The 23,975-nt window shown below is 44.9% G+C and overlaps 1 protein-coding gene across 1 annotated transcript in view; it reads right to left on the reverse strand.

The window, feature by feature from the left end:
- Positions 1-17,106, reverse strand: part of thsd7ab (thrombospondin, type I, domain containing 7Ab) — a 45,659-nt gene extending 28,553 nt beyond the window's left edge. The window contains exon 1 of the mRNA XM_061289404.1: positions 16,639-17,106. Coding sequence (XP_061145388.1) covers positions 16,639-16,762 — 124 coding nt within the window. The 5' untranslated portion in view covers positions 16,763-17,106. The remainder of the gene's footprint in view (positions 1-16,638) is intronic.
- Between the last annotated feature and the right edge of the window lie 6,869 nt (positions 17,107-23,975).

Consider the following 23,975-nt stretch of genomic DNA (forward strand, 5'->3'; position numbering starts at 1 on the left):
GGGGGAAGGTGGGAGGGGAAGGGTTGCGGTGATGTTTGCTTTCAAAGGCGTGACGACACAGCAGTGGTGAGAATGATGGGTGTAAAATTAGCCCAGGGAGAAAACTGCGCTACGCTGTTATCATGCTGATTTTTGTCATCGCTACGTTGTTCGAAACGCAAAACACAAACGTGGATAAAGTCGTCCGTGTAGCCAAGCGAATGTCTACAAACCTGTCTTCTCCGCGGTAATAAATGTATTACCGTAATTTTCGGACTATAAGTCGCGTTTTCTTTTCATAGTTTGGGGGGGGGGGGGGTCGGGCGACTTATACTCAGGAGTGACTTATATACATATATATGTTTTTTTTCACTTTTTTGGGCATTTTATGGCTTATAGTCCGAAAATGACGGTAGATGTAAAATCGTGTGATGCTATCATTAGCTTCAACTGCTAACGTCTGGATAAATGCGAGCTATGCTATCACCAGGATATTCGTTCGAAAAGTACCCGTGTTGGCGGGAGTATTACGAAGCGGGCCCTTGCACCGAATGAAATTCTTATCTCAAGTCGCATTCGTGTCCAATTTGGTGGCAGTCGTGAGCGTTGGGCATGAACGGCTGCCTCTTGCGACAAGCTAAGGGAGCCATTTTTAGAGACCTTAGGGGAGGCCGTCATCACTTGGCAAGTGGAAGGTGTTGGCTGTGAACGTGCGTCTTGATGCCAAGCGTGAGCATACACACAAACACACACGCAAACGCACACTGACATCCTTCTGTCAGCAAACTTCACACTTTGCTTCGTTTTCACGTGGAAGGTGAGGATGAAACGAGGGAATAATGAGGCGGAACCTTTGGATGTTTTCAGGAGTTGCTTTTTAATTCATTTGCATTTGCGATTTCTAAATTGCAAAACAAGCAACGCAGCTTGAGTTCTTCTTTGATGTTGGCTATTGTCGACTTTCGACGACAACGGAAAAGCTAGAATTTCTCGACGTACGTAAAAATGAATCCAATTACTGTCCACGGCAATACGATTCGCTTCAGGTATTATTCCATTCATGATTCACCTCAGATACGATTCGCTCCAATTACGATTCAATACGACTCACTACGATTCGACTTGAATTCCTGACGAGTTAAATCGTCTGTGAGTAATATAGTCCGCCTCATTAGCTGGAATTCAAACACATCCCCAATCATCTCACACTTGATTTGTGAAGACTAAAGCACAGCGAGCGAGAGAGTTGTGAGAACCTACAGTACCACAGTGTCATTTATTCATGGGGGGGGAGAGCGAGGGGCAGGTGGAGGTAGTTGCTCATTCCTCTGACTTATTTCTTCCTAATGACTTCTTCCTACTTTGTAGAGGAGATCCCTGGCAGAGTAATGAGACATTTTTGCTGGCATGGCAGCGGCCACACTGACAGCCTCACTTGGGAGCTCTTGTTAGCTCTTGTTAGCGTGTCCGGCTATAATTGCACAAGATGTTGTCGGGGGGCGGACACGAGAGCTAAAGGTCATCGAGGACACGCTCAGGTGGTATATGGCACACATATATTCCAGAATATAATATATTATACATAGATCGGTGGAGTATCCGAATAATGATGTGTCATACTGCTTCTGTGTTCTTCTTCCTTGGCCTTTAACAAGTGCCAAAACAACACTTTGCAAATGATGATACTCATAAATACCCAGAAAGTGAATTTAGAGATTTGTTTGTAAATACATTTGACATTTTTGAAGATAGTTGTTGATCTGTCTTTTTTTTTTTTTATTCTCACCACCTGCATTTGAATATTTACATTTCGAATAATTCCATTTAATCCACAGAGGAGGCAAAAACAATTATGGGATAGCATCAAATAACAGCTTCGCCTTATTTCCCTCGCCGTCGCCCTTATCAAATGGCGAGCGCGTTGAGGGACAGATGATTGATTACTATTAAAGCTGTCAGCGGCGGCCGCGCGCTGGTCCGGGTGCCGCTTGCCGAGAATAGATCTGACAAATGACAGCTCGCTGCTCCTCCCACGGGATGCTGCTCGCTTTCTCACTCGTGCTGATTCGTGCCACCCCCCGCCCAAAAAAAAGCCCACGCTTTTGGATTTTGCCGTACAGACAATTGGGCCACGCTTGTCGCAACAGGTCAGACGCTAATTGAAAGAGGACCATCCCAATAGTGATTTTTTTCATAAGAGATTTTTTTTAAAAATCTTATTTTACAGCGTACGAGTGAAAATTTCGAGTTGCGTCCATTCAGGGTCGTACGCTAAACGCTAAAATAGATTAGGAGCAGCAAGCAATATCATTTTCATACCTTTACAGTAACATTTCTAAAAATATCCCTCCACCACATGCATTGACTTACTCACATCTAATGCAATGGAAAAATGATAGCTCAAAAAAGTCAGTACTGACGGATTTGATCTCCAAATTCAAATCAGTGGGAAGTTTATTGACTTCTTTGATGGCTTTATATTACAGTGATCGTCCAAAGGCAGTTTTACGTAATAGCAATCGAGTATTTACTTCCCAGCATTGGCTTTCAGGGGATAAACTCAATTATGCTGACATGGGGACCAAAGTCATAGCAGGCATCCTTGCAGCTGTAAATTCTCCGGGATTTTGCCAGTACATTAAACAAAAAAGTGACACGCCATCATCTCGGTGTCGGTGAAGCAAGCAGGAAGAAAAGCTGTGAATGATTCATGGGTGGGGATGATAAACAAAGTGCAGGCGGGAGATGTTACGCTCTGCTTTCTACTCGGGGGGGGGGGAGGAACTGTCAAAGTGCAGAAGGAAGCCTTGATGAGGTTTCTCTCATCTGTTGTCAATCACTCGCCGAAAGCTCCGTTCTCCTTAATTGACCCTAAGTGAGGACGTCTTGGGTCATTTTGGCCATTTCTAGGGGGTCCTTGCGAAATTTCCGATAAAATACAATTCTCGATAAAAGCATCTGGGCTGGGCTCCAAGATTAATGGCGAAGGGTGTCAAGTGGAAACGTTGACGCTGCAACCCCCCCCTGCCTGTTAATTGGCTGTATACGGCACAGATTAGCAAGGCCCCGGGTGACTGTTGCTAGGATATCCATACGCGGCCGTCTCGGGAACTTTGTCTCCGGCTCTAAAAGTCAATTTGTACTGCGAGCACTGTGAGTGATGCCCCTTTAAAGAGGCCATCTTGAGGCAGAGCTCCCCAAAGACATCATCATTCCGAGGGCCCGCTCAATAATTACGAGGAGGCGATCGATATGAGCAAGCGAGCGAGCGTTTTTCCGCACACACTTTTAGACGGGTGCGAATAAACCGGGCGGGACGCCACGACCTCCATATGGCGACGTGTGACGCCATGCGTATAATTGTGCGCCAGCTGTAAGCGACCAGTCGAGTGGAGCGGCTTTGCTGATTCAGCAGCCGAGGTCGCCGCTGAGGCATATTACTGTCACAACATGGATTCATTAAAAAAGTGAAGCTTTTAAAAAGTGTGTTTCATGTAAAAGTGACATTTTGTAATTGTGAGGCTTTGCTGGTGTGTTTATCAGCCTTTTCTCATTTTAATGTACCGTAATTTTCGGCCTATAAGTCGCGTTTTTTTTCATAGTTTGGGTGGGGGGGCGACTTATACTCAGGAGCGACTTATATACATATATATGTTTTTTTTCACTTTTTTGGGCATTTTATGGCTGGTGCGACTTATACTCCGGTGCGACTTATAGTCCGAAAATTACAGTAGTTGTTTACTTTCAACGCCCTCATAATATGTAGCGTGAGAGAGACAAAGCACCATATTAGTGACTTTTTTTAGTTTTTGTTAAAACATTCCTGCCTCTCTGTCATCGTTCGTCAAGGCTCGTCTCTTTCAAAGTTAACATTGGCGTTCAAAAGCTAGCGATGCTAAAAGTGTCACTGATGAGACGCTGGCATCAAAAGAATGCCGCGAGCAAAACGGAATACGGAAGGCTGCTCATTTTCTGCTTCTGAATTTTGCACAATCACTCTGGCGTTAATTTGGGGGGGGTAAAAAGTTTTTGAGTAAATGAGAAAATAAGAGAATGTGCCAAAGCACCATTTGAAGCCAATCAGTTGCAGTTGCTTTTTGAGGTCAGCGGCATTCAAATGAAACATTCATCACTGACTTTGTTTACAATATGTCTTATTTATAGTGTTCCTATTAATAAAAATATGAATAGTAAGAATATTAAAACAGCAGCTGGCTGGCGCACCGCTGTGAAGCATTCACCACAAGACATGGAGAAGGAAAAAAAAAAAACACTCCATAATAACTATTTTGACTTCCAGCGCAATAACATAAATCCAGCATCAGGACGAGTCACAAGCCTCAAAAGACGACTGATGTGACTCATCGGCTGCATTTCGATGGAGATCTATATCGGATATGACTATGATGAAGGCAAGCCTTCCCAAAGGCAAAAAAAAAATAAAAATCCAAAGCCTGCTATGTGAATGTACTGATTCTCAAATGTCAACAAGTCAAAAATATTTTGGGTTGTAGGTCTTGTTGAACCGAGTGCTACTGTGGAAAACGCCGAGGCTCGAGCTAATGCTAACAAAATAAAGCTTGATGATTCTCACGCTCGACACAAAGTTTAGTTTTCTCATGCACAGCACAACTTCCTTCACACCCCGTGATGATGTAAACTCAACACTTTTAAAGTCTGGGAAAAAATATGTCACGAGGGCCTGAAGCTCAGCGCTAACGCTAGTTATTGACATGCTAATCGCACCATTTTGAGCAACCTAGTTTTCATAAAATGTACATCAATACTACACATGCCTTTTTCGCTTTCTGTGAACTACTACAGTGAATTCCCACAAAAAGTACGACATCATCATCCACAAATGAGGTGACCCGCATGGGGAACAACGCAAAGAATAGCACCTTTCACACAGAGAAGCTAGCAGAAATGGCGCCAATATACACATTGTACACACGCAAGTGCACACACCACAAAGGAGTGCAAAAGATAACTAGTGGCATCCTCCATGTCAATCATAAACATCAATGGAATGGTGAAGTTCTTCCCTCAGCTCCTCTGGAGACGCATTCTAGCACAGCATCAAGAAAATGTTGGACTCTTTGCAGCCCTAACAGCTTGTGCTTTTCTGGGAAGACTTATCCGCAATATGCTGGAGAGTACATCTGGGACTTTTTGCCCAATTCTCTTGTTATAACTGTATTTCTCTCGTATTATGAGTACTTTTCAATCGTAGTGTTAAGACAATGAAATAAGAGGTACGGCTTCCCCCCTTCCCAAATGTTCGGGCCGGGCTTCAAAGGCGCAATTTGCCCAGCACTGGCATTTGAACCTGTTCTTAGACGAGCCGATTTTGACACGTACCGTACGTGAAGCCACGGAGACTGAAGGCGACGGACGGCCGGAAATACGTTTGCGAATGAAATTGAAGGGCGGATTCGTCATCTGTACAAAGGCAGCGCTAATAACTATGCAGGCTCCATTTCTCCACCTGGGGGAATCTTAATCGCTTGTCAGCAGACTTTGAAACTCTGAAAATAAATCTCCACATTTTCACATAACTATAAAATTACACTAAAATGGTACAAAGTCTTATAATCACAGACTCGTTATATAACCTTTTTCCTGGTAATCTTTTCAAATGACACCGGGCCGACTGCTGTCTTTGATTCCTCTGCTTTGTTTTCTCGGCCATCCCTTTCTATTCCCTTCTAAGGAGAAATGCCGCGTGTATCTTATACGTGAGCGGCATCGAGTGAGAGCACTGTGGAGTCAAGCACCACTTAAGGTTAATACCTTCAATTTCCATGCTGGAGACCCCGCCGTTGACAAGAGACCACTTCTTTTCATAGAGGACGCCAGGGATGGGTTATGAGTGTTTGCTCTGCTTGCGATGCAATTAATAGCCCGTTTTCACACTGTCTGCCAAAGCTGCATTTGCCTCCCCCCCCTGAACTTAGGGGAGATCAAGTCTTGAATTCTTATTTTGAAAGACAAAAATTGCCTTTTTGTTGCCATGATGGACGGTGGACGTGCGAAGGTGGACTTGATTGACAGATGTATTAGGAGGTACACACGCTATGCCGTGCACCCCCCCCCACCCCCACCCCCACCCACAGGTGAGGGAAGGCTGACAAGGTCAATGAGTGCCAATAAAGTGTGAATGTGGACCAGCACCACTCACTCGATCGAAGATGGACAATCGAGGGGAACTTGTACAGGATTTCCTCTTCTGTACAATTATATTATATTTTGATATTTATATTATTTTCGACTATAAAATAATAATATACATAAATATATAATCACTTGTATTTTATATTTTATTTATATTTTATCATATTCTATTTTTTTCCGCAGTATAGTTCATGGCGGCGCAAATACTGATTTTAGTCTCCGTCTCTTGTTGAGTTCCTACAAAGCCTTCCCGTGCTTGCTCTCGGGGTGCATTTGGGAATTTTTGGGTATCCTGGCATGACTCCAGATGTTGAAGCGAGGATTTTCTGCCTGCCTGTGTGTGTGTGTGTGTGTGTGTGTGTGTGTGTGTGTGTGTGTGTGAGTGAGAGAGAGTGTACGAAATGTAGGTCAGTCTTACAGCCTTAGCCTGCCGATGAACCCTGCAATCACGCCTCTGTGGTCAATGGAAGATGGCATGTGGAACACAGCCATGCCATGGACCCTACACGTCCTCATCATATCTTGTACTGTAAAAACAATGCAGACCACCGTGAAAGTGAGCGGCCCAAAATCTTTTGCGAGAATTCCCCCAACTGAGCCCCAATCGGAAGCAGGTATCCTAAACAAATAGGTGACACTAATTTTCAATGCATGCACCACAGATGTTAAACCTGAGGCCAGGGGACCAAATCCAGCCCCTAAAATCACTTTATGTGGCCAGGTAAAGAAAATCGTGTGCATCTACTTTACTTATCGAACCCTTTTAGTCCGTTGCTTGTCAGTCATTCAACCAATCCGCTAGCTGCTCAGTTATTCAGTCGGTTGGTCGGAATTAGTAGGTCAGTCTGCGTGTGAATATTCGTAATCATCCAGGTCATTTCATTTTCAGGGCAATTAATCGATCAAAACTCTCTTCCCGTGCCTTTGTCAGTTGGGCACTAAAGTGGGATGGATAGCTGATTTGGCAGTCGGTTATATAATCATTCAGTTAGTCCGTTCATTAGTCAGTAAGCTAGCCAGTAAGTCTGTTATCAAGTTAATTCGCTGCTCAAACAGCCAGCCAGGCCAACTGAAACTGAAAACTATACCAAGGAAAGCACCGACTACTTCATTAAAATGTCACGGTAAATTTATTTTTAAAACTCCTCTTCAAAAGGGTCAATAGCTTGCACCAAAGCACTGCATGGGGCTGCAGCCCGATGCTCCTATTTTTACTTATTTCTGACAAGCGGTGTCATCAGCTGTATATTTGGGCTGTGGGCTTTCGTGCTATGCGTTGCTATACCGTAAGTGCCTGCAGTGAAGGTCGGGGTCCACATATAGAACGTGCCACATTTGATTTCTGCCAGCTGAGCTGTTTACTGTACTGGTATGTTTACTACTTGTTTTCGAGCCAGCGTAATGCGCTAAACAAAGAACGCGGTGAGGGGGCAGACATCCTGCGGCGCTAGCGCTCGGCAGGGTGGCGGGTATCAGGATTGTTTGAGTGGAGGAAGGGGGCGGTGACAAGGCCCGGCGGCGGCAGCGGCGAGGGGTCACACGTGCCGTGATGAATTACACTCCACGTTGTCGACATTGTCGTCTTGTGTGCCGCCTTTCCATTAATGAGTCCTCTCGGGGGCGAAGGGGGTTCTGCTCGGTTCTATGTTTCTACTGTATGTGTGTCTCCAAATGAGCAACATTAGCATAATTTATGCTTGCACTCACGTTGCATCAGTGGGACGAGAAGTTCTACGACTGAACTACAGTAGGATCAAACACTGGATTCATTCCTCAAAAAGTCTTATAAACACCGACTTTACGTCATTCGGCGAGTCGGTCAAACCGCAAGTCACGTAGGTTCATCAGTTTTTTGGTTACTCAGTCGGTTAGTCAATCAATTCATTAGGTTGTTAATTTATGAGCTAGCTACTTAATCCATACAGATGGTTGATTGGCTAGTGAGTGAGGACGTCACTGAAGTCCTCAGTTAGCTAATCAATTAGCTAATCTGCCCATCAATTAGCTCGTTAATATGTCTTTTGATTAGTGAATCATTCAGTTAGTTAGGCAGTCAGGAAGTTGCTCGGTCAGTTAGTCAATTTGTTATTCAGTCAGTTGACGATATCACTGATTTCCATGAACCTTTGTCAGGATTTGGTGCTTTATGTGATGACGTGAATAATAATAAGTCACCTCAGAACAAGGTAAATGTAACCAACAGCAGGAAATAATACGAGAAACAGTCTCTGCTTCAAGGTGACACAAGCCAGAAGCCAAGGTGTGACCAATGCAAACAAAACCACGTGACAAGCTGCCCAGCTATCGACGCGATCTTTAAGCTAAATGCCAACTTTCTCTCGGTGGATAACACGTGCTCCTCTATGTGTGTGTGTGTGTGCGCATGCTTCAAGTTCAAGCTAAGTGCTTTTTTCCGGGAAGGTAAAGTGAGTACAACAGCCTCACGATAAAGGAGGAGATATTGTTCTAATGGACAAACAAGTGAATAGCTAGTGAATCAAAAGACGATGGATGAAGCGCCAGACACCAATCGAGACATTATTTGTAGCAGCTAGCGTCACAACACAATTGCGGAGAAAGCTTGGTAGGCGTGCTAACTAGTCGTTGACTTAGCCGCTCAGACCACCGGTTAGCTAGCAGTCGGTTGGTCTGTGAGTCATTCAGTCTGTCAGATCTTCCAATCTTCGGGAGAGTGTGTTCAAATGGAGGATTTGTTGCATGTAACTGGGCGTGTTGTGAATTCTGTTCCAGCCCGCGTGGAACACACACTGCCCTGATGACTTTCTCACGCTTATTAAAATGAAATGGGCTCCAAATCTCAGGAAAAAAAAAAAAAAACCCGCATGTAATTCCTCAGAGTTGTGTTATTAAAAATACCGTTTTGGTGCGATTACTTGGCAGTCGCTGTCGGCGCCAGGTCTAAGGCTTCTATTGATCTTCAAATAGCTGCTTTAAAGCCTTGTTGCCGCTTGATTGGTCAGCATTAGGAGGATTAGTGTTAGCACGACAATTTGCGCCATAACATGCACAAAAGTAACATTACATAATCACGGTCAAAGCAATCTGTGTGATTCCACCCTGGTTCCAAGTTGGCCAGAAAAATACATGATTGTATTTGGCGGTGTGCCATGAGATTTTTCTTCCCGACTACATTTCTTAATGGTCACGTGATGGCTACTTGCAGCCAGAGAATGACAGCTGACACGAGGGCGACCGTACCGCGGACGTCAGTATTTACGGAAGCGGATCGCAGGGTCGCCACGTTCCGGTGGTTGGCGCCCCGGCCATCTGCCGGCCTGCTTTTAATCCAAGGCCTTGTCACTGCTGATTAGCCTGCCGCTCCGTCACTGTCACAGTCTCGCTCCAAACAGAGGTGCTGAAGTACTGACATCTGTAGGCTAGGCTAATTAAGTAGAAGCACAGATACTATTGTTTAAAAAACAAAAAAAAAGACCAAAAAAAGTCAAATGACTCCTTTAAGCTAAAATAAGTTGGCCTAAAGAATTGTTTTAAATACGGTTAGGAACACAAGAATCCATCTCAGATTACAATTTGCCGTTGACAGGCGTGACCATGTTTTTAATCAAGTACAAGATTCAAGCGTGTTATTTCCACAAACCATTTTCTGTCCAGCTGCACTTCCAATAAATATCGTGATAAAAACATCACCCGGGAGAATATTAAGTACGGTAACAAAATATGCTCACGTGGTTACTTTCCCGGCCGCTGCCGTTGGCGACTCGTTTCTTATTGCATCGCTAACGCCACGCTGATCCTGCTCTCTTTTCACAGAGGCAAAATCCTCTCCACCGCCTCTGCCAACAATCTATGGCGTCCTTTCAGTCACCCCCGTCTGCCAACAATCTTTCAGTCACCCCCTTTCTGTTCACATTGTGCCATCACGCAGCTTCAAATGAGGCACATGATGTCGGTATTATCGTCCGATCCATAACCGGACGAATCAGCGGCGAATTTGCCGCTGCGGCCGTTTTACGAGCCCTCTGTGCGTCGTAAATATTCGTTGCTTGTGGTGATTATGAGGCGAAACGGAATTTCTATCGAGTGGCCTAATGTCACCGAATGCACATTTTAGCATTTTGTTTCGTTTAAGCGAGAAGGGGTAAAAAGGCCGTATGAGCAAATTCGGACAATTAACCGCAAATGTGGCCAATTTGCGGCAATTTGGCGTACCTGGCCGGAAATGAATCTTAAACCGTGCTTCACGCTAATACGTTGATGTATATTTTGCTTTCTCGACACGTCATGCATCAACTTATGATCTCTGATTAAATACTAATTAGCCATTAGTGTGCAGCTTGAGAAAAACGGTCGCCACAGTTCTGTTGGGCTAATCGTTGCTCATTAGTTTACGTGGCTATTCCGCACGCAATGAGAAGAAAAAGCAAAGAGCGGGGGCGTCAATGCTATTTCGCAGACCGTGGCCTTCAATTGAAGCATTGGCAAACACGGTCACTAACAATTAACCAAAGCAATGGCGATGTCCCTTTCACTCTGAGAGCACCTGGTACTTTCTGGGTCACTTTGAATGAGCCCCACAAAGAACAGCTCCCACCACGAGCGGGCTTTATCTGGATCAGCGGAAATGCGTGAGGTGTTGTGATAAGCGGCATATTGGTTCTGGTACACGTTAAAGTCCCGCTGTAAGGCCACAAGGTTGTTGACATTGACGGATTGTGATGGATGTCTTGACGTAGCTGTGAAATTAATTTCTTCAAGGTCGGAAAGTGGCCATAGCAGGCGAGGCTATTTCGAATTAATCTCGAGTTACTGCACGCCTGCATTACTGTTTAGGTTTTAAACATAATATTTTTGTTACATTATTTTACTCTCCTTTGTAAAAAAAATTATTATGTTGATGTCATGTTTGTGTTTGATGGCGAATCTCATTTACACGCAATTATAAAAGCTGAAATGATTTTGTAATGACGTCTGGTAGCAATACCTGCAATCAGACATTTCTGGGATGAATGAATTCCTAGGACAAAAACGTAGCTCCGAAGGTTTTTGAGTGTGGAAAATGTCCCAAATTGCCATTTTTGTGGGAATCCAGCACAACTAGAACCTTTCAATCACCCAAGCGATGCCTGTTACATCACAACCAATCCACTAATGTCATGTTTTCATATACTTCCAAGCGTAATCAAACAAAATTACGCCCCCGACTGCAGATTTCACAGCAAACTGTCACATGACGAGGCAAACAAAACAACTGACGGACTGGAAAGAGGGAGATGAAAGATTAAGGAGAACATTGCCGGGTGCTGGGATACAGTATTTATGCCTGAGCCTTGACAAATTTTATTGGAGAGAAAAAAAGTTAATCAGACGCAGCAAAAGGACCTCTCCAGGTAAATGTCATGGAGGCTGTCTCTTGGGAATTAAGCGCAAATTTGAATGACATGCTCACAAATATGGCCGCTGGATTTGTTTGTCTTTTAGCTGGCCGACGAGCTGAGAAATACCTTGGAGATGAGACCTTTGTCAGACCACAACCCAGAAAACCCAGGTAGAGGTTACAGAAGGAAATTGTAGGAGCAGATGTTTCCCGAATTCAGCCTGCAGCGTTACCTCGAGACTCTGGGAAAACCCGGCAAAGAGCCTTTGGGCATGCAAATAAGGTACGAAATTCCAAGTGCAGATGAATTTTAATAATCACTTTGCACCACTCGGCAGGATTGACTTTTTTTTAGAAGTTAGAGGACACGAAATTCTTGGGGACAAGCGCATACATTTTCCCAGGATAAAGTGATTTGGGACTTGCTTAAGACCTGAGTAAGACTCCAGACTTTCACGTCTGTGACTTGATCCCCTTCTCTGCCTTCACCAGCAGGAATAGAGGCTCGTCGCTGCCTTCGTATTCGTGACCAGCATTCACAACAACGGCGGCGGCAGTCGAGCGGAAATGAAGCAGTATCAAAGTGGGAAAATTAGCTCCCGTCTACTTCTGCCGTTCCACCTCGCCGCCGCCCTAATGGCTTTCCGACAGAGCGATGGCCACGACAGCGCGCTCCATTTAAAAAAATATTTCCACGTCTGAGCCAGATTGATCTGTTTGGTGGCATAAGAGACGCCTCTGCGCATTTGCTAAACGCTGCCATCCATCCCGAGCCGAGCGCAATGCCAAAGAGAGTTTTGTTCTAAATGGCGCAGCTTACACTAAACCTGGCTATTACTGATACGGCAAGCACGCCGGGCTTAGAGATTACACTTCATCCAAAAAACTTTATTTAGAGTGAGATAAGAGGATTCTCACCACTGCCTCTGCCTTATTGCGGCAGCAGCAATAACATATTTTTTTTTTCGATAGGTCGCTGTGTCACTGAGCCATGCTGGGCGGATTTATGTCGAAATATCAGCCTTGTCCCGAATTACATTGCGTGGGGTGAGCAGTGGTTTGTGTATACGAGACAGAACCGCCCAATTTAAAAAAGAAACCAACAACACACATTTTGGATATTTGGATATTATTATTATTATAATACAACTTAGTCTAATTTAGTCTCTGTCGTTCTATCAAGTGTGATATAACACAATGTATTCCGAGTTGCCCATTTCCCCCCCAAAATGTCTGGCTCGCTTTCCAAATACAGCCTCCACACTGAGTTTCTCTGAGCAAGACTTGGCAGCTATGCCTGGCGAAGGTTCTCCATTTCCAGGCAACGATTAGACTACACGGAGAAACACTTGCACGTCAAAGCCAAGAACAGAAAAATGGAGTGATTAATAGTGAAAATCTCTCCCGTGTCACGCTCTAACGTTAAGTACAGATACCAGAAACTTTGTATTTTAAGACAGTCATTTGTCTCAGGTAGTGTATCATTCATTCCCCTTCCCATGGCTCGCTAATTGACACTCGACTCGAGTGACTCAAGTCTCGTAGTGACTGTCCCGCAGGACCTTTAGTAGCAAGTCACGACAATCCATTAGCCTCAGGATCCACTCCTCCTAATGAATGGAAATAAAAGCACGGGCTTAAAAACAATTTGAATAGAAGCCCAAGGCCTTCACCAAACCACAGAATCCCAAGGAACGCGTGTCTTAATTCTCATGCGTGGCCTAAATTTGTTGCTAAGTAACTCATTTGTCTTGGACCTCAGGTGCTATGCTAACGAGGGTCACGGAGAGTCGAACTCAATCTGGTATTCCCAGCGGAGGGGGATGAAGCTGCACTCCTGTTTTTGTCTCCTCAGGGTGGGAAATGGATTCCTGCTCGGGTGTTTCATGTAAAAGACCGAGCTACTGTATGTTTATTTTCTAACGGCTGTATTTCAGCGGGATGGTTGCTCAGAGATGAGACGCTATTTCAAGAGCGAGCGAGGTCACTGATGAGGTTAGTCGAGTTGACGATATCAGTTTAAAACGTTTGCCATATATTCATTTCTTTTGACATCTCGTACATGGTAGCACAGCCCGGTTCTACTTTGAAAGGAACAAATCTGTGACACACTGAAGGTGCTAACAATGAACGGCAAAATATTTGTATTGCCCACGTCGGCTGCACCTGCTGAACTTGTGAACAGGTCACACCTGCCTCGCTCTCTCAATTTCTCAGGCGTCACTCTTCTACTGGTGATTCCAGAGGCAGCAGCTAACGACCCCGCCGAGCATAGACGACATCTTTAATTGCCGCCGTGCCGGGTGAAGGCGGGCGGGCGGGCTAACAACGGGCCTGTCGGGGAACCGCCGTGTCGCTCGCCGTGCCACCCAAACGTTCTTCGGGATGTGACAGGTCGTTAGAGAGGCGAGTTTAGCAAAGGTCTGGAGTCCCTCACGCGAACGATGGTGACACACGGAAGCTAGTGATTTGAGGCGGCGAACTATCACGGTCGGGTACGTATCTTGGTTTTGAGGTCACGGTTCGTGTCACGTTGGGCACACCAACACCTTATTTTGCGTGAAGAATACAATCAATGAAATCCTACCCCACAACTTGTATTTGTTGCGACGATTATTTAAGTTGGGAAAAATTAAATGCATAAATGAGTGACATGTATGGCAACAACGCTCAAATGTTGTCAAAACCGCAAAGGCAATTTCTGAGGCAGGCTCCGAGACAACCTCGCTGCTCCTGTAATTGCAAGCATGGAAGGTCTTGACAGCTCATGCCGACGGCAAGAGTAATGAAGTGCACACGAGGCACCGGGGAGGGAATCGATGTCATCGGGAGCGTGGATGCGCCTCCGCGGGCGAAACGATGACTTTCCAGCATGAATAAGCAGGTGCGGCCCCGTGTTTGATTCCGGATGTCGCGAGAAGTTCCCCTGACACCTTACAGTGCAATAACTGCAATGTAAGCATGGTGGGATACAGTAGCTGAAATTCAAGGTTGTTTTCAAACGGCTAGAGCAGTGCACTGTTGCCACCATCATTAATAGTTGTTTATATTTAGCCTACATAAGCTGCTGTAGGAAAAATAATCTATCTGTGTAGGATAAGGATGGGTCATCTGGACAAACTCCCAAGTAGGAGCCATGGAATTCACTCCAAATATTCTGTTCCATCGAAATGACAACCTGCCATCAGAACCAAACTCCTCACTTTCACATTTGGGCTTGGCGGAGGTAAGAAATGCACGCCAGTGTTGTGGGGAGGGAGGGGGGGTAGAGTCTCAAAGGGGCCAGCAAAGTGTGTCATCCTTTTATTGCCGCCTTCATCACAGGCTGTGTTAACCTAGGATCTCTCACTCTCGCTCATTTTGATCTGTTATCTTCGGCACTACCTTCAGAGATTTTGTCTCGCGATCGAAAGCTCAAAGCACAAAACTGCTCTGAGCCGCCTCACCTCGCGAAAAGAGATATTTCCGCGCAAGCAAAGAGAAAACGAGGCGGGGAGGTGAGGCACGGCGAGGAAAGGCGGGGCCTATTCCCCACAGTTTCCGAGGCAGGCCCGCTTTACTTGAGCTCCCAGACTCATCATTATGCAAAACACCAGCGCATCGCTTGCCACGAGAATATTCACATGAATGTACACAAACACCATCTCGCTCTGCACATGATCGGTAAGGCTGGAAGGAAAACAAAAGAACAAACAAAATCGAATTTAGATTTAAAGAATAGAGGTAAAACTCGTCAGGGATTCATTCAAAGCCCTAAATTGTGTGAATGTAATACACGGCGGGGTGGGGGACGGACTCCAGGCTCACAATCAATGCGATACGTTACACTGAGGCCAACTCAACTCCCGGCGGCTGGATTACATTTCAAAGCACGGAGCCCGCCCGGAGCGATTCCACCCATTGAGAAGCAGCAGAAAGGTGGTGTGGCGTGGGAGCCGGAAAAAGGCTTTCTGTAAATCCGTTGGACGGTACCGGGAAGAAGCTGTTACATGTATGTACTGCGAGTTACAGTCCACCAAGTCAGCGCATTCAATTCCATCAAAGTGATATTTCTCACAAGCGACGGCATAACGTTTTTAGTTTGATTGTTCGTTAGCTAAGAGGATGACACAAAATCATAAAGAACCAACAAGTCCACTTGCATTGGGTTCACTGATCCATTATTGAGTGCACTGAATTGAAGCAATGCAAATCTCCTGAATCAAAGTATCATTGAGATCATTATTAAACAAATCACAGCAGGGATTCACAGACTCGCAATCATTGCGATATGTTTCCACTGAGGCCGACTAAAACGCCCCTTGTTCATTTCAAAGTCGTCCCGGAACTATTTCCACCCATTGAGATGCGGGAGAGAGCCGGGGGCGTGAACGTGGCCGACCTACGATGGGGCGGATGTAGGTTAAGTTGCTCCCTCTCCGCTGACTGCATGACGCCCCCCTTTCCTCAAGTCCGCTCCCTTTCCCGGTTTGTTAAATCTCCGCTGCTTTAATCTCCTTAGCAGGCTACATCCTCTTTATAGAAGCAAGAAGAGGCGGTGAGCTGCTTCAAAAGGAGAGGCGGCCAAGCACCACAAGGCACGACAGGCGACGGAATCGGGCCTCGAGGGGGCAAAGTTTTAGGAGCCAATGTCGAATGGTCACATGGTTGGGGATGCAAACTACCAAATCGTATGGTGTAACATCACTTTTGGGAAGATGAGAAGAAAACTTACAGAAACACCAGCCTGTTCAAGCAAAGCGAATCATTTCGCCCACTTGCTTAATAATAACGACATTCCCTGTGTAGCCATGCTGATGACGATCCATTTGTAGCCACGTTAGCCAATGACATGGTCCGTAACGCTCAACACCACATGACCTTGTGTCAAATCCATCCAAAACGCCAAACCACCTTTTCCACCCCCTCTGTTCCCGTTCTGGAACAATGCCTGAATGGCATCGCCTGAGACGGAGCGTAATCCAATGTAACAACGGATCACAGCAAGTTATCGGGATCATCTTCCTGTTAAGTTGTTTTGAAGGGAAAAGATGGACCGACCGTCTCGATTCCATTTGACATTTGCAACCCACCGGGCACGGGGAAGTTGCATACTAGCGCATCGACGAGAGATCACGGATCGGCTCTACCTGTTTCCCAGAAGTAGACGGACTTCCCGCCTTCATCCGTCTGGGCGAGATCCCGCCGGAAAACGCAGCCCAGGAGAAGCAGCAGTGACACCAGGAGGTGCCAGCTGTCCCTCCGCCACCCCATGGTCCCGACACAGAGGGACAAAAAAAAGTAAATCCACTCAGCTCGAGGGAGGTCAGCTGAGGAAAAACAACTGCAGAAGAAAAAAAAAAAAAACCCACGGTAGTCCTAAAAAGAGCCGAGAAGAAGTGGAGCGCGGCTCACTTTGAGGCAGGAGGAGTTGAAGGGCATGCAAAAGGAGTGATGGAAAGGAGGAGGGGATAGTGGTGGTGGTCAGCGGGAGAGCTGCTGTCGGAGACTCCGGAGAGGCTCCCCCATGGCGTCCTCCCTCCTGCGCTGTCGTCTCCTCTGCTGGCGGAGAGAGGCGACAGTGGGCGAGGATCTGCAGTGTGCCGCCTCGCTCTACCTCACGCTCTAGCTCACTCACTCACCTCGCTCGTTCATTTGCTCTTTCCGCTGCCTTACTCCCCCCCCCCCTCCTCCGCCACCAACTCCATTCTCATTACCTGTCTCGTCCCTCTCTTACTTCTCTTTTATTAAGCCCCAAGTACACCAAAATTGGCTCTGAGGCGCACGGCAGATTTTTATTTTAAATTCGGCCACAGGAGCCAGTTTCACTTAGCGACGTGAAATTTGCTCTGCATGAGAATCAGTTCATGAGAAGGCCTGAGAAAAAGAAGTCTTTGGGAGATATGTCTGAAAAGACATAGGAGGTCCACCATTTTGGTTTGAATGGACATTTCTGGACCACGCTACAGAATTAGAAACATGTAGATGGCAAATGCATGATGCTAAATTGCAAAGAACTTGAGTCTGGGCCACAGCATGGTATGCAAAGATGCAGGAAAGTGGAAATATCCTTTATAGGACACTATAGATTTTCTTCCCCTTCTAGTTTAGGTCCTGTTGCCAGTTTCCCTTGGCAACAAGGAATTTGTTGGCTATTTCTTTGTCATGAGTAGACTTGCCAAAAAGTCTCAGCACACAAGTCGGCCATTAAAAATGGCAATTTTGTACTTCCATTTTGAATTGAAGCAGCCATCTTGGGTCAAGGTTTGCTTCGAGTCCTGTGTCCCTGGCACACTGGTATTTCTCTCTCCGGGCATAAGGAAGGACAAAACCTCATCTTCCCTCACGCCCTCTGCTCATGCTGTTTGGAGGGGAACTTGACAGGGGTTGGGGGGGTTGGGGTACAGCAGGAGAGCAGCGGGGGAACCGAGAACCGCTGCTCCCGAATCAGAAAGGCAGACAAGAGTGCGGCTCCATGCAGGGAAGGCTAGGTTGATGACGATGATGGTGGCGACGGGTGGGAGCAAAAGACTGAAGCAAAAAAAAAAAAAAAACCATGGGCGATAAAAGAATGAGCCAGCGAAGAAGTTAATTCTTTCAGTTCAGCGCCGATAAGCAGCACACAAGCTGTGACTCCGTCCAATTAACGAAATGATTTGTCGTAGACGCGTTGATTCATTAGCAAGCCGACAGCGTCCCACTTAGCGCCGTGTCTGCCCATTACAAAACATTCAAAGGCAGGTGGCAAAACGTGACCTCCCTAAAGCAAACATAACACATAAATGGCTCTCGGGCTGCACCGTCGATACCTGCACTAAATCATGCTCTGCTAATTGCACCCGGAACAAAGTGGACTAAAATGCATTGTATTCCTTGCAGGCGTTCCAATACTTTTAATCACCTCTGCTAGTTATTTGTTACTTCCCTGAGGGATCCCCAAAACTTTAGTCTAAGCTCCACTTGCCTTCATTTTCTGCATCCCAATTCTTTGGTTGAAACTTGAAACTCTTATAGGTGACCCAATACTTTTGTCAGGTATTTCGATTTACAATTCTCACTCGAGTCCAAGGTCCACATTTCCTTTATGCCGCTGCCTCGATACTTTTGCCGAAAATGCAATTTTCCTCACGCTTGTACGGGTGCACACGCATTGCTAACCGTGTTTTTTTTTTATCTTTGCGTGGGCTCAGCCTGAGCTGACAGGCTAACAATGGCGCTAAAGGGTCAGCTAATGCCGCGGTGTCTGGACGTCAGCACTGGGAAGGAGAGAAAAAAGGGGGGGGGGATGCAGATAAGGCAGCGCAAACGGGGGGGGTTGGAACTTGCAGGGCGGAAAATCAAAAGCAGAAGGGCACGATAATCTTTATCTGCGTGTGACAAATTGCTCCACAAATCAAATTTTACATTTCTCTGATTTGTGGGATTGAAGCGGGGAGCAGGCTTGACATGTACACACACACACACAGATTGCAGTATGATAGAATCTAAAAACTGTTCTTTTTTTTAAATTGTGGTGCGTTTTCGGACAAACCGCCATTGCACATGTGCAATAACAATTAGTTCTGTTTTTTTTTTTTTATGTTGGGCATGAACCTGTTTTGGTTCCCAGGGTAACGCTTCACACTGCAGGTGATGCCATCTGGAAGTGAATATGTCGACAAGTGAACAGGAGGTCGACAGAGCGGAGACGCGGTCTCGCATGTATATATTTATGACCGTCTGTTAAAATCTCGTCTCCAATTAAACGTATTGGCGCTATGATGTCCGCGGAGGTTTCAATTCTTATATTATGGCGTCGTGGCGGAACACAATGTTTTTACTTTTTTCGGCTACATGCGGCTTTGCTAAGTGCTGACCCGAGTGCCGAGTCAAAACACATCCAAATGTTGCTAGTTTGGAACTGATCCCCCCCCCCACATCTGATGCGTAAATCCGTGAAAATCCCGCGAGGAAGTTCTGTTTTTACCCACATCTCTTAGCGGGATTACATGCATACAAATAAAAAAAAAAATAGAAGCCCAATTTTAAATCAAACTTTGTCTGCAGTGTTGTAGCACGAGCGTGCTGTGCTGGTGTTCTAAGACGGCGGATACGAGCTCTAACCCATCTGTCGGTGGGATTATGTCAAATCTGTCGTGCAATACTTGGAGTGCGTGAGCGCATATCCGAGCCTAGTGGGACGAGCACGTCTGAATTTGGGGCGGATTGCTTTAAATCGGGCTGGATAAATGAATAAAATAAACTTCACACTGATTTTAGCCAAGATCACATCTCTGTCTGTGTGTCTCTGTCGGCAGGTTGAAGAAACTAGGACACGATGGAATGTGTGGACGGGGTCACATGACTTCGGATGCTTTAAGTCCATGATGGAAATTGAATCGTCTCCTCGCTGCCGATGATGTCGTTAATTGTCGTTTTTGAGTTCTGAGTGATTTGAGTTACAGAAAATGATCTCAAGGCACCACGATACTTGGTAATTATTTTTTTTTTTTTATAATTCACATTTAGCATGGCTGTCTTTGCGCGACAAGCACATCCGGCTGCCTGCCCACTAGTCCTGATAAGCAGCTGGACTATCCCGCCATAGTGTAGATAATGCATCATTTCATCTAACCATCCCCTTTAGGTATTTATATAAGACCACAAAACAGATGTACTTTAGCGTAAAGCATGCTAAATCCTAACATTAACGGAGAGCGAACAACATGTATGAAACACGCCAATCTACATGGGATTAATGTGATTCGTTTGATTACATTTCCATTAAAACGATATATGATTGTGTTGTGGTTGTTACGCAAAAAGGGGATTTGGTGCCAGATGGGAGGGAAAACTGGACAGTGATGGGCTTGGCTCCGTCAACGCAACGTTATGGGAACGATTGGATACCGATTTATGTATTAAAATGTTTCTGAAAATATAGGACATTTCTGAACACGAGTAGGAATACCGGCATGCTAACGGGACAACGAAATAGTGAACTCGTTCTAATCTGTGCTATAAGGGAAGCGATGTAGCGTATGTGTATTTTAATGTCCTTCAGATTAAATCGTAGGACGGTGTGCCAATATTTTAAATCGATGACATAAATTTGTGTTTTTTTGAGAGAAAGAGCGAGTGAGCGAAAGAGAGAGGTGAGCAGAACGAGGTCACGTACAGTAGACGTTCTGCTTTTAGCGGGCACTCGGTCAAGCCTCTGTAAATACAGGAAGACAAATATTTTTTTTTTGTAAAAAAATAAACTGACCCACATGGCAAATTTTTACACATCCTGCCAGAATTCTCAGTGGGCTCCACACTAGAGTTGCTTCTGTGCCAGCAGTCAACAACACGCGTGCAGCGATATGGCCAACAGTAGTTGTCGTCTTCTGAGTATTTTTGGTGAGGTGTCAGCATAAGTGTGAATCATCTCCACAAATGCCTCCAGTGTTGCGTATCAAATGTAAAACTTGGCAACATGATGTCAATTTTATTGGCACGTTTTGACCTGCGTAGTCACTGTTTTGATCTCAGTCTAATAAAAGTAGATGCAAATAAGCCCGTGGGGGCTCCTCGGGGAATTGCATGTGAGTCAGTTCAAGTTAAAAACTTTTTTTTATTTTTTTATTTCAGGGCCAAACAGAATGAATTATTTTATGTAGCCGTATTAAACCTGACTCTAATTTTGGCTTTTGGAAACAAGACTTGGATGACTATTGTAACCTGGATTTTGATGTCGGTTAGCTACAAAGAAGATGAATAATGCACGCAAAACGTCATTGATCCGTGTGTTTAAGTTAAACTCATTTTATCGCATGCGAGGCCCAATGAAGCGTAAATTGGGCGCGGCGGTGGCAGGCAGCAATTCAGTCATCACTGACTGACATTTTTCTCTCTCTCTCCGTGCTGCCATAGCAACACGCTGAGAAAAAAGCATGCTGACCTGATGCTAATATGATCTGACAGGCAAGAACGTGCATGCGAGTGTGTGTTTGTGTGCGTGTGTTTTACTGAGAGAGACACTTTTTATTCGCGTTTCTGCCTGCAGTTATTGGGTTTGGGCATGCGCGCGTGTGTTTTTACGTAAAGTCCATTAATGCGCTGTTGTTCTGGTTCTTAGCCGGGACAAACAAACCCAAAGCACTCCGCCACCCTCGCATTCACCCATAAGGTGATGCTAAAATTACTCCATGAGCTCCTTGACAAACTACTCGTGTTGTTTTTTTTGTTTAAGGTTGTCACAGTTCATTCATATTAACCAACTAAAATTGAAAAAAACACTTGTTTGCGAACTAGAATAAAATTGAAATATATTTATAAAAAACAAAAAGATAAATTACGTCTTAGATTTATGAAACTAGCTCCAGCTAACTGTAACCATGGTGAATTTTTTTTTTCCTTTGTCAATATCATACATAAGATTTCATGGAACATTTGCTTTGTTATTTCATATGGAAAAAAAGGAAGGTCAATAGTATTTGCAGAAATCGGTGCAATTCCGAGTGGGCCTCTTAAACATCATAATCGAAGGATGAAGGTCTTCGTGCCATGACCGAACCTTCCTTCCCTCAAGGTTCCTTTGACATGACGAAAATCTAGTCGACTTCCTCTCGCGCTGCCTGATCAATTTGGTAAATGAGAAGGTGATCAAGAGCCGCCAGAGTCGCCGCATCCGCCTGTCACGTTCGATTTGTCGTGTAGACCGTCGACGGGCGACGACCAGGACTTGTCAGCCTCAAGTTGAAGATGTGACACGCCTTCATCTCGACAATCCTTTGGTCTCTCTGACAGTGCAAGTGTAAGTCATTGAGGCAAGGCGATTCTTATTTCTTTGTGTCAAAGGCAAGTGGAATCTTCCAATTACCCGCCCTGCCATTCTCTGGCACCCACTTCAGGGTGTAGTCTGTAATAAGTGCCCAGTTTTAAGCCATGTTTCGGACCTGAGAAGATCCACGGCTGCCAGATTCGGAGCTAGGCAGATGCGAGCCCATCTGGTCAAGGGGATACGAGGGGGGGGGGGGACGCACGCTGTAGGTCATACGAGAGACAACCTAACATGACGGATGTACTTGGAATGATTGCATTCACACACCCCTGTTGCGCTCTATTTGCTCCCTGAAGTGTCCAAGCGCAGTTTGGTGGCCCGTGAGTGGACGTCCTGCTGGGTTTTAACACACAAGTTCAACATGGCTGCACAGGTTGACACCGTATGACGTCCCCCCCCACCCCCAAAAATTATTCATTTTAATTTATTTGCATTTGTTCCACATATTAAGCAGAAATAAATAGCCAGTGAACATTTTGGGTCTTGCTGTGTTGGTCTGATACAGAGGGTGACACTATTATTTGCAATTCGCAATGGGCCATTTATATATTTGGAATCAATCAATCAGAATGTTAAGACGAAATAAGTACATATTGGCTACATGAAATTCTTTTCCATTATAGCTAAATGGTCCTTGTTGTACATTGATTTTATTTTTTTAACCCAATAACGTCTATGATTTTAATTTGTTCAAATACATGGGCGAGATGGGAAGCGCAAAACCAAAAATAGCATAGCTCAACTCCACCATCTATTGGTGAAAATACAACTGTACTAATTGGCAAGTGTTTGTTGTTTCTTCACATCTTTCTTTGACATAATGCTTTCAGACAATTGCAATAAGCATTCTGATTTTCCATTGTCAGGCTATTCTCTGTGGAAAGATCGAACCATTATGAAGACTTGAAACATTCATTTGGAAGAGGACCGATCAAAAATTATTTATACATGGGCATTCATTTCTTTAACTACTGAAGCTCAAAGAAGTAAAAAAAGTAGCTGTGATATAGTCGTAGTTTTCAGTGATCTTAAAGTGACATGCAAAACTTTCCTTTAATGTAGCAGTCCAATGAAGATTTTTAATTTAATTTTATCCATTAAGCGGTTCTTTTTAGCCATCATTTCAAAGAACTTATAGATAGAGGCTGAGAGGCAATTCCTTTCATAAAATCTATTTAATTAAGTGCTGATATTCTAAAATAGCTGCTGGTGATTTCTGAACCATTTAGTCAAAGACATTTGCATATCGGCCGCTGCAGATTTGCTCTGAGCGTGCCTGTTCCGCTCCTCCATTCATAAATGAATATGTTTCTAACTATCAAAGTGAAACTTGAGAGAATTCGGCTAAAACGTTGCAACTGCGCCAGTGTTGCGTCACTAAAAGCATATTTGCTGAAAAAATGGTAAATCTGTCCGAGCCGGAAGATATTTACGGCCTCTGCTTAATGCCCATTCTTGTCATTTAGCCCGAGTATTAAAACAACCTCCATGATGTCGCCAAGTAGGTCACTGTGATGGCCAAAATGCATTTTTTATTTTTAGCATATGGTCCATGCAGATGCCAAATGGCCTGCGAACAGAAATTCACAATAGTTGAAATAATCTGTCCTGCCTCAAGAGATGTATTTATGGCTTTGTAATTGAATATTTCAATTAGTACGGGGTACGAGAGGTTAAACACAT

The sequence above is a fragment of the Syngnathus typhle genome, linkage group LG10 (genome assembly GCF_033458585.1).
Source record: "Syngnathus typhle isolate RoL2023-S1 ecotype Sweden linkage group LG10, RoL_Styp_1.0, whole genome shotgun sequence".
Taxonomy (NCBI): Eukaryota; Metazoa; Chordata; class Actinopteri; order Syngnathiformes; family Syngnathidae; genus Syngnathus; species Syngnathus typhle.